The sequence below is a fragment of the Salmo trutta genome, chromosome 19, assembly GCF_901001165.1.
Source record: "Salmo trutta chromosome 19, fSalTru1.1, whole genome shotgun sequence".
NCBI lineage: Eukaryota > Metazoa > Chordata > Actinopteri > Salmoniformes > Salmonidae > Salmo > Salmo trutta.
Window position 1 is genome coordinate 56349808 of NC_042975.1, and position 17035 is coordinate 56366842.

Genomic DNA, 17035 nt, shown 5'->3' on the forward strand with positions numbered 1-17035 from the left:
CGGTGAAATAAACAACTGCTGGGAAAGGTGATAGCTTGAGACATGTCACTAACTAGGGTCTGGAAAACTCTCTTATTTACCCTGCTCTTCTTCTTCTTGACCTCATCATAAGTGAGACCATCAGATTTGGCCACAATAGGGATGATGTTGACCTTGTCCTGCAGAGCCCTCATACACTCTACATCCAATGGCCGCAGACTGACGACACACAGACACACAGTGTGTAATATTTGTATAGGTTGAGTGTGTAGTATGAGTGTGTGTAGTATGAGTGTGTGTAGTATGAGTGTGTGTAGTATGAGTGTGTGTAGTCTGGTACCCATGTCCGAAGGGAGAGATGAAGTAGAGGCAGCAGTGGACTCTGTTATCCTGGATGTTCTTTCTGTTCAGGCCGATTTCATCCCTGCGGTACTGCTCAAACTGATGGTCAATGTAGTCTGAAACACACTTATAGCTACAGCAGCACACACACACAGGACAGAAATGTGTGTAAGTACAGCTCCCATGACACACACTCACAAGCGCACACAATGGCTCTGGGGAGGACTTTTTCATGAGCACACCATGTCATTTTGAGACTAGGCTAAGCTTATTACTATTTAGCGTCTTTATGACTCTACATGTACCAGTGAATACCTACATACCTGTCTGTATTATTGATGGTATCGCCATAGCCTTGTGTGTCCACTACGTTGAGTTTGAGCCTCACTCCCTTCTCCTCGATGCACACTGTGTTCTTAGTGATGCCCACAGTCTGAGCCAGCCTCTCTGGACAAGACAGATGCGCACACACACACAAAGAAAAAACAAAAACACACATACACAGAAGATCAGAGGTTGTATAAAAACAAATTTGTAGATCAGGGTTGGGTAGGTACAGTAGAGACAAACCACTCCACAGGATACAACTTGATGTTGCAGAAGTACAATAGCAACAGTAATAGACCCATTGAGAAATCACACTCTCACCCTCTGCATTCAGCACCTTCCTGTCCTTGTAGAGGTCTGTAAGGAACAGACTGTTGATTAGTGTAGATTTACCCAGACCAGACTCTCCTAGAGAAAGAGAGGGAGGGAGAGAGAATGATGAAGAGAATGAGGGAGATAGCGCGCAAGAGATCCTGCTTAGCCTCAGACCCTGATCATATCCCTGCTAAATACTTCTAATTTGGCAGTGGAAACACTGTCATGAAAGTGAACAAACTACAAGTCCCTGACAGCCCTTCCCCTGTCCTCACCTACCACCATCAGAGTGAACTCAAATCCCTTCTTCACTGACTTTCTGTGTACCTGGTTGGGCAGAGTAGCAAAGCCTACATACTCCCTGTCCTGGTCCTGCAGGGGTTGACCACATGACAAACCAACATAAAGCAAAGACAAACAGATTATACTGTAACTCACTACTCGCTTAAGAGAATATACTGTACTCACTGCTTACATAAAATAAACTCAGCAAATAAACAAAACATCCCTTTTTCAGGACCCCGTCTTTCAAAGATAATTCGTAAAAATAACAAAATAACTTCACAGATCTTCATTGTAAAAGGTTTTAACACTGTTTCCCATGCTTGTTCAATGAACCATAAACAATTAATGAACATGCACCTATGGAACGGTCGTTAAGACACTAACAGCTTACAGACGGTAAGCAATTAAGGTCACAGTTATGAAAACTTAAGACACTAAAGAGGCCTTTCTACTGACTCTGAAAAACATCGAAAGATGCCCAGGGTCCCTGCTCATCTGGGTGAACGTGCCTTAGGAATGCTGCAAGGAGGCATGAGGACTGCAGATGTGGCAGGGCAATAAATTGCAATGTCTGTACTGTGAGATGCCTAAGACAAAGCTACAGGGAGACAGGACGGACAGCTGATCGTCCTCGCAGTGGCAGACCACGTGTAACAAATGCACAGGATCGGTACATCCGAATATCACACCTGCGGGACAGGATGGCAACAACAACTGCCCGAGTTACACCAGGAACACACAATCCCTCCAACAGTGCTTAGACTGTCCGCATTAGGGCTTGTAGGCCTGTTGTAAGGCAGGTCCTCACCAGACATCACCAGCAACAATGTCGCCTATGGGCACAAACCCACCGTCGCTGGACCAGACAGGACTGGCAAAAAGTGCTCGTCACTGACGAGTTGCGGTTTTGTCTCACGCGTTTATCGTCGAAGGAATGAGCATTACACAGAGGTCTGTACTCTGAAGCGGGATCGAATTGGAGGTGGAGGGTCCGTCATGGTCTGGGGCAGTGTGTAACAGCATCATCGGACTGAGCTTGTTGTCATTGCAGGCAATCTCAACGCTGTGCATTACAGGGAAGACATCCTCCTCCCTCATGTGGTACCCTTCCTGCAGGCTCATCCTGACATGACCCTCCAGCATGACAATGCCACCAGCCATACTGCTCGTTTGTGCGTTATTTCCTGCAAGACAGGAATGTCAGTGTTCTGCCATGGCCAGCGAAGTGCCCGGATCTCAATCGCATTGAGCACGTCTGGGACCTGTTGGATCGGAGGGTGAGGGCTAGGGCCATTCCCCCTCCAGAAATGTCCAGGAACTTGCAGGTGCCTTGGTAGAAGAGTGGGTGGGGTAACATCTCACAGCAAGAACTGGCAAATCTGGTGCAGTCCATGAGATGGACTTAATGCAGCTGGTGGCCACACCAGATACCGACTGTTACTTTTGATTTTGACCCCCCCCCCCTTTGTTCAGAGACACATTATTCCATTTCTGTTGGTTGCATGTCTATGGAACTTGTTCAGTTTATGTCTCAGTTGTTGAATATTGTTATGTTCATACAAATATTTACACATGTTAAGTTTGCTGAAAATAAAACGCAGTTGACAGTGAGAGGACGTTTCTTTTTTTGCTGAGTTTATAATATGCAGCTCAATTAACAGAGACGTTGTAAATAGGTATGATGGCATCATGAGAAAGCCCTGAAAGCTGCCTGATTTCAGACCATATGTCACGTTTCACCTTTGACTCTTGAAATCTAGGTTTTAGATTTACATCAGGAAAATCTAACTCCATTAACAACTCAGCACAGGAGCCAATGTCGGCTCTTAATACTACCGTTCTCTCCCTGTGCCTAGGGTTGCAAAAGGTTGGGAAATTTCCCAGAAATTTTCCATGGGAAGTTAAGCCCGGGAATTTGGGGAATTTTGCTTAACCCCTCTTGGGTAGGGGGCAGTATTTTGAAGTTTGGATGACAAACGTGCCCAAAGTAAACTGCCTGTTACTCAGGCTCAGAAGCTAGGATATGCATATGCATGGTAGCATTGGATAGAAAACACTAAAGTTTCCAAAACTGTTAAAATAATGTCTGAGTATAACAGAACAGATATGGCAGGCAAAAACCTGAGGAAAATCCATCCAGGAAGTGGATTTTTTGATGTGGGTAGTTTTCAATTGAATGCCTATAGAGTATCTAAATGGTTAGGACCCAGATTGCAGTTCCTATAGCTTCCACTAGATGTCAACAGTCTTTAGACATTGTTTCAGGCTTGTTTTCTGAAAAATTAAGAAGAATGAGACCAATTTATAAGTGGATTGTAGAATCAAGTAGAGCTGGTTTGCGCGCGTGACCGATTGTGCGCCCTTCGTTGTTTTTCCTTTCTAATGAAGACGCTATTGTCCAGTTGAAATATTATCGATTATTTAGACAATAGACAACCTGAGGATTAATTATACACATCGTTTGACATGTTTCGACGAACTTTACCGGTACTATTAGGATGTATGCCGTCTGCATGTTTTGACCGGCTTTGAGCCAGTGGATTACTGAACAAAACGCGCCAACAAAACTGAGTTTTTTGGATATAAAAGGGACTTTATCGAACAAAACAAACATTTATTGTGTAGCTGGGACTCCTGTGACTGCAACCAGAAGATGATCTTTAAAGGTAAGTGATTAATTTTATCGCCATTTCTGACTTTTGTAATTCCTTTACTTGGTTGTAAAATGTTTGTATGCTTTTGTAAGCGGGGCGCTGTCCTCAGATAATCGCATGGTATGCCTTCGCCGTAAAGCCTTTTTGAAATCTGACAAAGTGGCTGGATTAACAAGAAGTTAATCTTTAAACCGATGTATAACACTTGTATTTTTATGAAAGTTTATTATGACTATTTCTGTATTTTGAATTTGGCGCTCTGCAATTTCACCGGATGTTGGCCAGGTGGGATGCTTAAATTGATCATAAAAGTTAACTTATAACAGTGAACCTTTTTTGTGGAATACACACAAGGCAAGTCTAAGTCTTGTGGCATATTTTGGTTAAACTATCCCCAATTCAATGGAATTGCCACCCTCTGCATGCACAGTGCATTCTTCCATCACAAGTACAGCTGATTCTCAAGATCTTGCACACTAATGAGATGCTATTGAGCCCACACTACTACACTGTCTGAGCCAAGGACCACATGCTTTCTGGTAAGTATTGATTACAATACTGGGTGAGGTGAATATATTTTATATGACATACATGCTTTTTTTGCTAACTAGTAAATAGTAGCCTACAGCAAAGTGTGTTTAAATCATTTCTAACTTGTTAGCAATTTCTGCTAGTTAGTTTTTGCTACCATGTGGGTTTTAGCTTGCTTGAGCCTGCTAACTGAGGAGTGTTAATTCACCTGTTGTTTCCAAACATGTTTCATTTTAAAACATTTCTTACAAAGGAGGTATTTAATTTAACTGTTTAACTATTTATCTGTACATGGAATTGTATTTGGGTTTTCTTTTTACTCATTTCTTTCTAATCTCTACAGGAAAATGCCACGGGCACTATCTGATGTGTGGAGACATTTCACTGCAGCTAAAGTAGAAGGAAAAGCTGTGTACATTTGCAAATACTGTGCCAAATCATATGTGACGAATGCAACAAAGATGCAGAATCATCTGGCCAAGTGCATAAAGTTCCCTCAGTGCTCACAAGCAACCTCTGACAAAAGTCCCTCTACTTCTATTCGAGGTGAAAATGAAGAATCAGACACCTTATCGATAGCAACAGCTCATGGTCCTCCTGGAATCAGAGTTTTTTTTTTTACTCAATGGAGGAACGTAGTCAGAGAAATGCTGATGAATGTCTTGCTCGAGCTGTGTATGCAACTGGTTCACCTCTGATGCTCACAGGCAGTGTGTATTGGAAGAGATTTCTAAATGTTCCTCGCCCAGCATACACCCCTCCAACCAGACATGCTTTATCTACTCATTTGCTGGACACAGAGTTCAACAGAGTTCAAGTGAAGGTCAAGCAAATCATAGAGAAAGCAGACTGTATTGCAATCATCTCTGATGGGTGGTCAAATGTTCGTGGGTAAGGAATAATTAATTACATCATCTCCACTAGAGGTCGACCGATTAATTAGGGCTGATTTCAAGTTTCCATAATGTGGATGCCAATTTTACACCTTTATTTAACTAGGCAAGTCAGTTAACCTGTCAAGGTATAGGGGGCAGTATTTTCGATTTCGGATGAAAAGCGTGCCCAGAGTAAACGGCCTAATACTTGGGCCCAGAGTCAAATATTTGCATATTATTAGTAGATTTGGATAGAAAACACTCTAAAGTTTCTAAAACTGTTTGAATGGTGTCTGTGAGTATAACAGAACTCATATGGCAGGCAAAAAACTGAGAAAAATACAACCAGGAAATGAAAATCTGGTGCCTGTAGTCATTGCCAATCGAACACACAGTGAGTTAGGGTTCATTTTGCACTTCCTAAGGCTTTCACTAGATGTCAACAGTCTTTAGAAAGTTGTTTGAGACGCGTCTATGATGAACAGAGACCGAACAAGAAGGCTGGGAAGTTGGTGACCCAGGGAAGGACATCAGTTCATTGGTGCGCATTCACATGAGGAGGTAGCTCTGTTCCAAAACGTTTTTCAAGACAATGGAATCGTCCGGTTGGAATATTACTGAATTTTCACATTCTAAAGGCCCTAAAGATTGATGCTTTACAACGTTTGACATGTTTGAACGAACGTAAACAAAACTTTTTTTGACTTTTTGTCGTGACATTTTCCTCGCGCGTCCTACATTTTGAGTATCTTACTGAACGCGCAACCATGGAGTTATTTGGACATAAATTATGAACTATATCGAACAAAACAACATTTATTGTGGACCTGGGATACCTGGAAGTGCCTTCTGATGAAGATTATTAAAGGTAAGTGAATATTTCTAATGCTATTTATGCATTTAGATGACTCCAAAATGGCGGGTATCTGTAATTGCCTGACGTATTTTTCTGAGCGCAGTACTCAGATTATTGCAAAGTGTGCTTTCCCAGTAAAGTTATTTTGAAATCTGTCAAAGCGGTTGCATTCAGGAGATGTTAATCTATAATTCTTTGAATAACAGTTTAATATTTTATCAACGTTTATAATGAGTATTTTTGTAATTGTTGTGCTGATTCACAGGCAGTTTTGGGGGAAATACATTTTCTTAACGTCACGCGCCAATGTAAAATGCTGTTTTTGGATATAAATATGAACTTGATGGAACAAAAAATGCATGTATTGTCTAACAATGTCCTAGGAGTGTCATCTGATGAAGATTGTCAAAGGTTAGTGCATAATTTTAGCTGGTTTTCTGCTTTTGGTGACGCTTGTCCTTGCATTGAAAATGGCTGTGTGTAATTTTCTGTCTATGTACTGTCCTAACAATCTAACTTTATGCTTTTGCCGTAAAGCCTTTTGAAATCGGACAACGTGGTTGGATTAAGAAGATGTTTATCTATAAAATGGTGTAAAATAGTTGTATGTTTGAGAAATTTGAATTATGACATTTTGTTGTTTTCGAATTTGGCGCTCTGATTTTTCACTGGCTGCACGGTTAAGTTAAGAACACATTCTTATTTTCAATGACGGCCTAGGAATGGTGGGTTAACTGCCTTGTTCAGGGGCTCCACGAGGAGCCTGCCTGTTACGCGAATGCAGTAAGAAGCCAAGGTAAGTTGCTAGCTAGTATTAAACATCTTATAAAAAACAACCAATCATAATCACTAGTTAACTACACATGGTTGATGATATTACTAGTTTATCTAGCCTGTCCTGCGTTTCATATAATCGCTTAGGTACATGTTGCTCCAAGTGAAATAATCTGCCTGTAAACAATTGTTGGAAAAATTACTTGTGTCATGCACAAAGTAGATGTCCTAACCGACTTGCCAAAACTATAGTTTGTTAACAAGAAATTTGTGGAGTGGTTAAAAAACGAGTTTTAAATGACTCCAACCTAAGTGTATGTAAACTTCTGACTTCAACTGTATTCCCGTTAATTCCCATGGAAAGTTTCCACCTCTGAATATTCCCCAAAATGTGCAACCCTACGCTGTGCCTAAAGCCTAATTGTGAACTTACACAAGTACGCAACGCAAGAACACAACTACACAAAATGGCTGTTATGCGTACTTGCGTAGCAAAAATATGCAGACATGTGCAACCCCGCAATTTGTAGCTCGATGCAATTACACAGGGTCGCAATTTTGTGAAGCCAATTGGGTCTTTCTGTGTTTACTTCCATAAGGAATAAATTCAGATTTAGGCCATAACTAAATTACCTCAGAGGTGTAGGGGTCTAGGCAGCCCCAGGGGCTCTTGGGTCGTGGGGGGCGGTCAGAGGTCCAGCTGGTGGGTGTGGCCAAGTAGCGGTGTTCCGGGAGAGGGGAGGAGTAACAGAAGTTTCCCGAGATCGATCCTGTGCCCTGGTGGGAGGAACAGTTGTAACTGTCCTGGGGTAACTCCCTGATGAAACTCTCCACAATTAAGTTCCCCATTTTATCTATAGCCAGGCTGGAGAACTAGACAGAACAGAGGAGAGAGGAGGGAGGGTTGTAGAGGAAGGAGAAGTAGAGAGGGGGAGAGGAGAGGGGATAGATTCCTTATTAAACCGGTGTGGTTTGTGCTACTGTATGTCTGAGTGTAGGGTTTACAATAGCTTACATAGGGAGAAAAAATCTGATGACACTTCATTGGCATGGCACAGTGATAACAGTATCTCCAAAAATATTGTTGCTAACTGCTTTCTGTGCATCCTACATACCTCTCCATCTGAAGGCAGTGCAGGTATGGTGGCAGAGGAGAGAGACACACACATTCAGGATCATAAAGAGAGAGGGGACCAGGATGATGTCAGCACAATTTCAACACCGAAGGGCGGAATCTTACTGTTATATTATAGGCTAGTCTACACCTGCTGAACATAACGTCAGAATACCTAAATTGCAGCCAAGAAATGTGTGAGTATCTGACAGGCAGCAATAAGCTACATTTCTATTGATTATGCAGGGCTCTACAGTGACATTTTTTACAAGGAGCAAATGTGCTCTAAGTAGAAAGATGTCGGAGCACAATGAAAAATATTTGAGGTGTTAAAGCAGCAATCCGCAGTTGAAACAATAAAGCATTCTCAACACCACTGTTTCTGTAAAAGGTTGAGGGATGCGGCTGGAGAAACGTAACCACACTTAAATTCATAGACAGATGGATGCATCCATGATATCAAAATTAGTTTGAACCATGTTTTAAGGCTATACAGTGTTTGTTTACATTTAGTTTGTTTACAAACCTTGGAAAAATAAGCTTATATTTCGGCTTCTGATGTGGTAGGACAGTTAAACTAAGCTCATGGGGCATTTAAAAGTGATATTCTTCAATAATCAGTGGGTTTACATAATTCATTTATAAGTCCAAAAAGTGATGTAGTAACTACAGCAAGCCCTGTTAAATTATAAGAATTGACAGCAATAACAAAATACAGGGTTTAGGAACACCAGAAAAATGTATTTTTAAGATTGGGCCTATGAATCCTTGCTACTTTTGAAGCACTCCCTTTCTTTGTGCTACCACATATTTGCACTATTGTGGCTGCGGGACATTCCAACAATTATTCCATGAGTGATTTTTTCTTCCTAGGGGCACTGGTTCACGGTAGCCCACTGGCCACTCCATTATAGACAGAACACCAGCTGACAGCTTCTTCCCTAAATAGTACTCGCATAGTTTGGAGCTGTACTTTCGGTCATTATCCTGTTGTAGGAGGGAATTGGCTCCAATTAAGCGCCGTCCACAGGGTATGGCATGGCGTTGCAAAATGGAGATCCCTTTTACCCTGTACACATCTCCCACTTCACCATCACTAAAGCATCCCTAAGACCATCACATTGCCTCCACCGTGCTTGACAGATGGCGTCAAGCACTCCTCCAGCATCTTTTCATTTCTTCTGCATCTCACGAATGTTCTTTAGTGATCCGAACACCTCCGACTTAGGAGGATTAGGAAAGTGTTCTATGTCCAGTGTCTGTGTTCTTTTGCCCATCTTAATCCTTTCTTTTTATTGGCCAGTCTGAGATTTGGCTTTTTCTTTGCAACTCTGCCTAGAAGGCCAGCAGCCCAGAGTTTCCTCTTCACTGTTGACATTGAGACTGGTGTTTTGCAGGTATTATATATCTGTTTCTCAAACAAGACACTCTTATGTACTTGTCCTCTTGCTCAGTTGTGCACCGGGGCCTCCCACTCGTCTTTCTATTCTGGTTAGAGACAGTTAGCACTGTTCTGTGAAGGGAGTAGTACACAGCATTGTATGAGATCTTCAGTTTCTTGGCAATTTCTCGCATGGAATAGCCTTCATTTCTCAGAACAAGAATAGACTGACGAGTTTCAGAAGAAAGTTCTTTGTTCTTGGCCATTTTGAGCCTGTAATCGAACTCACAAATGCTGATGCTCCAGATACTCAACTAGTCTAAAGGCGGCCAGTTTTATTGCTTCTTTAATAAGTACAAGTTTTCAGCTGTGCTAAGATAATTGCAAAAGGGTTTTCTAATGATCAATTAGCCTTTTAAAATGATAAACTTGGATTAGCTAACACAACGTGCCATTGGAACACAGGAGTGATGGTTGCTGATAATGGGCCTCTGTACGCCTATGTAGATATTCCATAAAAAAATCTGCCGTTTCCAGCTACAATAGTCATTTACAACATTAACATGTCTACACTGTATTTCTGATCAATTTTATGTTATTTTAAATGGACAAAAAAAAATGCTTTTCTTTCAAAAACATGAATGCCAAACTTTTGAACAGTAGTGTGTCATAAACCCTCAAAGTTCCAGGATGGTTTGAAAATGACAGCCATATTAGTCAGCAAGAAATCCAAACCAGTCCAAAAAATTAAAAGGCACGTGATATACACTATATATACACACTAGAGGTCGACCGATTAATCGGAATGGCCGATTAATTCGGGCCGATTTCAAGTTTTCATAACAAATCGGTATTTTTGGCCACCGATTTGCCGATTGTTTTTATAAATATTTTTTTACTAGGCAAGTCAGTTAAGAACACATTCTTATTTTCAATGACGGCCTAGGAACGGTGGGTTAACTGCCTTGTTCAGGGGCAGAACGACAGATTTTTACCTTGTCAGCTTGGGGATTCAATCTTGCAACCTTACGGTTAACTAGTCCAACGCTCTAACCACCTGCTTTACATTGCACTCCACGAGGAGCCTGCCTGTTACACGAATGCAGTAAGAAGCCATGGTAAGTTGCTAGCTGGCATTAAACTTATCTTGTAAAAACAATCAATCAATCATAATCACTAGTTAACTACACATGGTTGATGATATTACTAGTTTATCTAGCCTGTCCTGCGTTGCATATAATCAATGCGGTGCGCATTTGCGAAAAAGGACTGTCATTGCTTCAACTTGTACCTAACCATAAACATCAATGTCTTTCTTAAAAATCGATACACAAGTATATATTTTTAAACCTGCATATTTAGATAATATTTATTTTAACTAGGGAAAATGTGTCACCTCTGCATCAGAGTCAGGGTATATGCAACAGTTTGGGCCGCCTGGCTCGTTGCGAACTAATTTGCCAGAATTTTACGTAATTATGACATAACATTGAAGGTTGTGCAATGTAACAGGAATATTTAGACTTATGGATGCCACCCGTTAGATAAAATACAGAACGGTTCCGCATTTCACTGTAAGAGTAGAAGTGATAGTTTCCAGATTCGACCATATTAATGACCTAAGGCTCGTATTTGTGTGTTATTATGTTATAATTAAGTCTATGATTTGATAGAGCAGTCTGACTGAGCGGTGGTAGGCACCAGCAGGCTCGTAAGCATTCATTCAAAACAGCACTTTTGTGCATTTTGCCAACAGCCCTTCGCAATGCATTGCACTGTTTATGACTTCAAGCCTATCAACTCCCAAGATTAGGCTGGTGTAACCGATATGAAATGGCTAGCTAGTTAGCGGGTGCACGCTAATAGCGTTTCAAACGTCACTCGCTCTAAGACTTAGAGTAGTTGTTTCCCTTGCTCCAGTGGATATCATAAGGTGAATGCACCAATTTGTAAGTCGCTCTGGATAAGAGCGTCTGCTAAATGACGTAAATGTAACGTTGCTTCGAGGATGGCTGTTGTCGATGTGTTCCTGGTTTGAGCCCAGGTAGGAGCAAGGAGAGGGACGGAAGCTACACTGTTACACTGGCAATACTAAAGGTGCCTATAAGAACATCCAATAGTCAAAGGTATATGAAATACAAATCGTATAGAGAGAAATAGTCCTATAATAACTACAACCTAAAACTTCTTACCTGGGAATATTGAAGACTCATGTTAAAAGGAACCACCAGCTTTCATATGTTCTCATGTTCTGAGCAAGGAACTTAAACGTTAGCTTTCTTACATGGCACATAATGCACTTTTACTTTCTTCTCCAACACTTTGTTTTTGCATTATTTAAACCAAATTGAACATATTATTTATTTGAGGCTAAATTGATTTTATTGATGTATTATATTAAGTTAAAATAAGTGTTCATTCAGTATTGTTGTAATTGTCATTACAATTGTATTTTTTTTTAAATGTAAAAAAAAAAACCTGCCGATTAATCGGTACTGGCTTTTTTTGGTCCTCCAATAATCGGTATCGCAGTTTAAAAAAAAAAAAAAAAAAAAGTATAATCGGTCGACCTCTAATATACACACAAAAGTATTTGGCGACTCCTTCAAATTAGTGGAGTCGGCCATTTCAGCCACACCCGTTGCTGACAGGTGATAAAATCGAGCACACAGCCATGTAATATCCATAGACAAAACAAAGGCAGTAGAATGGCTCGTACCCAAGAGCTCAGAGACTTTCAATGTGGCACCATCATAGGATACCACCTTTCCAACAAGTCAGTTCTTCAAGCTTCTGCACTGCTAGAGCTGCACCGGTCAACTGAAAGTGCTGTTCTTGTGAAGTGGAAACGTCTAGGAGCAACAACAGCTCAGCCGCAAAGTGGTAGGCCACATAAGCTCACAGAACGGGACTGCCAAGTGCTGAAGCGTGTAAAAATGAATCACAGTTCACCATCTGGCAGTCCAATGGACAAATCTGGGTTCCCCATGCGCAATGCCAAGTGTCGGTTGGAGTGGTGTAAAGCTCGCCGTCATTGGACTCTGGAGCAGTGGAAACAAATTCTCTGGAGTGATGAATCACGCTTCACCATCTGGCAGTCCGACGATCGAATCTGGGTTTGCGGATGCCAGGAGAAGGTTACCATGTTTTTCATGGTTCAGGCTGGGCCCCTTAGTTCCAGTGAAGGGAAATATTAACTCTACAGCATACAATGACATTCTACACGATTCTGTGCTTCCAACTGTGTCAACAGTTTGGCGAAGGCCCTTTCCTGTTTCAGCATGACAATGCCCCCGTGCACAAAGTGAGGTCCATACAGAAATGGTTTGTCGAGATCAGTGTGGGAGCACTTGACGGGCCTGCACAGAGCCCTGACCTCATCCCTATCAGACACCTTTGGGATGAATTGGAACGCCGACTGCAAGCTATGCCTAATCACCCAACATCAGTGCCTGACCTCACTAATGCTCTGGTGGCTGAATGGAAGCAAGTCCCCACAGCAATGTTCCAACATCTAGTGGAACGCCTTCCCAGAAGAGTGGAGGATGTTATAGCAGCAAAGGGGGGGACAAACTCCATATTAATGCCCATGATTTGGGAATGAGATTTCAAGGAGCCGGTGTCCACATACTTTCGGTCATATAGTGTATCAGAAATGTAATAGCATTGTCAACCTAAAATTATGTAATATGTTTTCTACCAATTTTCTATATAAATACCCTCTAAAATATACATACAGACCATAAATGTCTAAATTTCAGTGGTGTAAAGTACTGAAGTAGTTTTTTGGGGTATCTGTACTTTACTATTTATATTTTTGGCAATTTTTACTTTACCTTCACTACATTCCTAAAGAAAATTTACTTTTTACTTCATACATTTTCAGACACCCAAAAGTACTCATTACATTTTGACAGGAAAATGGTCCAATTCACACTTATCAAAAGAACATCCCTGATCATCCCTACTGCCTCTGATCTGACAGACTCACTAAACACAAATGCTTTGTTGGTCAATTATGTCTGAGTGTTGGAGTGTGCCCCTGGCTATCCGTCAATAAAAATGTTTTAAAAAATTGTGCCTTCTGGTTTGCTTAATATAAGGAACTTGAAATGATTTATACTTTTGATGCTAAAATGTACTTAAGTAATTCCATTTGTAGAGTTAAAATGGTTATTCCAGCAAACTTCAGATTATTGGAATAGTACACAATGCAGAGCAGAACAATCAGGTTGAGGGTCAGTGGCCACAGACCGCGAACAGGAATGTTCCAAGTTCAGACAGAAGGGGGGAGTCAGATCACTATGATCGCCATCAACTTTGCTTTTGGTTTCTAATTGTAATTGTTGCGCTACTGGTGATGCCTGTTGATGTTAGGTGGGCAGCTACAGTAGCTGAATGATGTTAACATCTTCAGGTTTTATTTCATTAAATGCATTTTATTTTATCTGGGTGCTTACGTCACCTACTAACACCCTGGTACTACCCATAGCTCCTGCTCTCCTCAGTCTGAGAAAACACAGAGAGAAAGAACAGCTTGTCAGGCGGTGCATTAGAGACTGATGTGTTCCTGTCCTGTCTTTTCACAATACTATTGCAGATCAACATAAAAGCCTAAAAGACAGCCGTTGTGTCGCTCTTCATTTCTTGATTCTCCTGTGGTGCATAGTAGAGCCGCTACACATTTCATTTTAATACTTAAGTATATTTCAAACCCAAATACTTTTACTCAAGTAGTATTTTACTGGGTGACTTGAGTCATTTTCTATTAAGGTATCTTTACTTTTACTCAAGTATGACATTTGAGTACTTTTTCCACCACTGCTAAATTGAGTTGAGTTCTTGGAAAGCTATATGTGCTATTATATGATAAAATGACAGTACTTGTTGCAATTACAACTTGTCTAAGTCCTATCAAATGATTTCAGCCAGTGTATGGCTGTAGATTGACTGCATTGTTTGAATGGAATGTTGGCAAATTGGCAGTTTATTAGAAAAATGTATATAATCATTCCTTAAAACTGTCTGGCTAGCTAAAACATACAGTGCAGGTAAACTCTTCTAATTCATTATTCTACACAATCTCTTTTCTCAGCACTGGCAAACCATGGTTGACCAACTCCCTGACCTTTATCCCATCATAAGAAGGTTCATGTCCATTCTAGTATTCTAATTAAGCATTAAGGCCCAAGGAGGTGTGGTATATTGCCGATATACCACGGCTAAGGGCTGTTCTGGACACAGCCCTTAGCCATGGTATATTGGCCTTATTGCTATTATATACTGGTTACCAACGTAATTAGAGCATTAAAAATAAATTGTTTGTCATACCCATAGTATATGGTCTGATATTCCATGGCTGTCAGCCAATCAGCATTCAAGGCTCGAACCACCCAGTTTCTAATTCTTAATTATATGCCCAGAAATGTTAAAGTATGTCATGTTGCTAGGTAGCCAATATGCCTGTGCAGCTAGCTTTACTATTGTTGCTAGCTAGCTAGATAGAATTTGTAGAAAGTCATTTGGCTACAACTAGCTAGCCCAAGATGTACTCTTAAATAGCCAACCGTTACTCCCTAAGGTCCAGGGACCTTATGTTATTTACTGAGGTAGACTGGCTTTCGGAGCCAAAATAGCCATATACTCCATCTAAACAGGAATCGATTCTCAATCGTGATATCTAGAAACATAAAGCCCTTTACTTTCACATGACATCAAAATAACTTCACAAATGCAACATATACACTTACTGTACACCGTTTTAACCAGATTTATCACCATTGCAGCCGACAGTATTTTTCAATTACAAGTTTTGGGAGCCTTCTAGATAGCTAATTAGCACTCAGTCTTCCGTAAACACGCGCTGTAACATGGAGATATGGCTGTCTGGGAACACTAACCCTAAGGTGTGTATCAAATGGTTTTTTATTATTACAATATTTCTTGATAATATAAAACGGTCCTTATGATTCCCAATACGTACCGCAAGCGATGCGTATTAATGTTCAGACCGAGAATTTGGGCTCTTAGTGAAACTCCCCCGTACAGAAAATGCCTCCATCCAATGACTTACGTGTAATGTAATGAAACTGAGTCATGATCACAGGCTAGATAACTAGTTAGCAAGACGTTTAATAATTTAATTCACCCTCACCACGCTGTAACTAACATCATGTAGCTATGTACAGACATGGACACCTGCAAATAAGACTTCTTAGACTAGCCTACCTGGAAGGCCTTCGTCTGTCTGTGTGCCTGGAGTGGAAAAATGTTAAAGGTTTTAGCTTTGTAACCAACTCAAATGGCATAATGCCATGTTATGAATAAATAACTGTTATCTCTGAACAACAGTCTCACTTGGACAAGTGACAAGCAGGGAAGTTACACCATGATTTGTTTGCTAGTTGCTAGCTACCTAAACCTGGTCTCAGAGCACTTCATATTATTGTAAATAATCCGAGAAACTAAAATTTTGTTTGATATGTTACGTATGGTATGTATTAATTTGTGGATATCCATCATCCATTTCGTTAATGTTGCGAATTACAATTTGTATGACTTGTTAAGAACCTGAAAGATGTACAATATGTTACGAATTCTAGTCAATGCCACTCCGACATTGCTCGTCCTAATATTTATACATTTCTTAATTACCTTTTTACTGTATGTATTGTTAGATATTACTGCATTGTTGGAGCTAGGACACAAGCATTTCGCTACACCCGTAATAACATCCGCTAAATATGTGTATGTGACCAATACAATTTGATTAGAATTTTCTAAAGTATGATATGTTACAAATTCTAAATTGTTTTGGCTAATATTAGCTAGGTGGCTCTAATGGTTAGGAGCAGAAACGTACTAAGTAGTTGAAGTTGCTAATTAGCTAGCTAAAGTTCTCCGTGATGAGATTCGAAGAAGCAACATTTCGGCGGCTAGATGTTCGCGTTCTGTCTTATGTAGCTAACGTTAACCATATCAAACCTAAGAAGTCATACTAATTTGTACATCCCGGATTTACATTTACTGTGTTACGTCTAGTCTAATAAATAAATATAGATATATATATATATATATATATTTGAGACCAGGGTGGCTACCTAGGTAACATTCTGACTGTAGCATTGAATCGAAGCTGTTTTCAACCCACAATAAAATACACAAGGCAAGCTAGCTGGAGACAATCAATAGCTTATTTGGTGTATACTGTAAAAGCAAACGGGACGGGTGAAAATAAAGGTGTTATCTTAGTAGATATTGATGTGGCTGGCTTATTATGTTCTTGTTTTTTTTGTCTACAATTTGTGTTTACCTTGTTCATCGTTGTACATTGTATTTATGTTGTCGTCAGATAGCGAGGTTCAACGGTTAGAATCGTTACATTTAAAAGTAGGCTATATACCCAATGCGTTCGGGCACCAACATAGATAAACAGCCAAATCCTCAAATCCGCGCGCTCGACGACGTGCCAGTGGCTCCAAGATGCACTACAACATGCGTTACGCCTCATGTCCACCAAATGCTTCAAACGCTTTGCGTTCCTCTGGAAATAATTCATTATCAATCTAGCAGACCGCAACGCTATGTTGGGGGTGCAGCGCT

General features: G+C 40.6%; 1 protein-coding gene across 5 annotated transcripts in view; it reads right to left on the minus strand.

The window, feature by feature from the left end:
* Nucleotides 1-17035, minus strand: part of LOC115155027 (septin-5) — a 28904-nt gene extending 11869 nt beyond the window's left edge. The window contains exons 1-9 of one of the 5 annotated variants that reach the window (XM_029701821.1): nt 16746-17033; nt 15662-15688; nt 8054-8061; nt 7572-7811; nt 1239-1335; nt 970-1056; nt 645-768; nt 320-454; nt 81-198 (exon numbers count right to left, since the gene is read on the minus strand). In XM_029701821.1, coding sequence (XP_029557681.1) covers nt 81-198; nt 320-454; nt 645-768; nt 970-1056; nt 1239-1335; nt 7572-7811; nt 8054-8061; nt 15662-15688; nt 16746-16764 — 855 coding nt within the window. In that variant the 5' untranslated portion in view covers nt 16765-17033. Of the gene's footprint in view, nt 1-80; nt 199-319; nt 455-644; nt 769-969; nt 1057-1238; nt 1336-7571; nt 7812-8053; nt 8062-15661; nt 15689-16745 lie in introns of all 5 variants that reach the window. The other 4 variants (XM_029701816.1, XM_029701817.1, XM_029701822.1 and 1 more) reach the window with 4 other exon arrangements.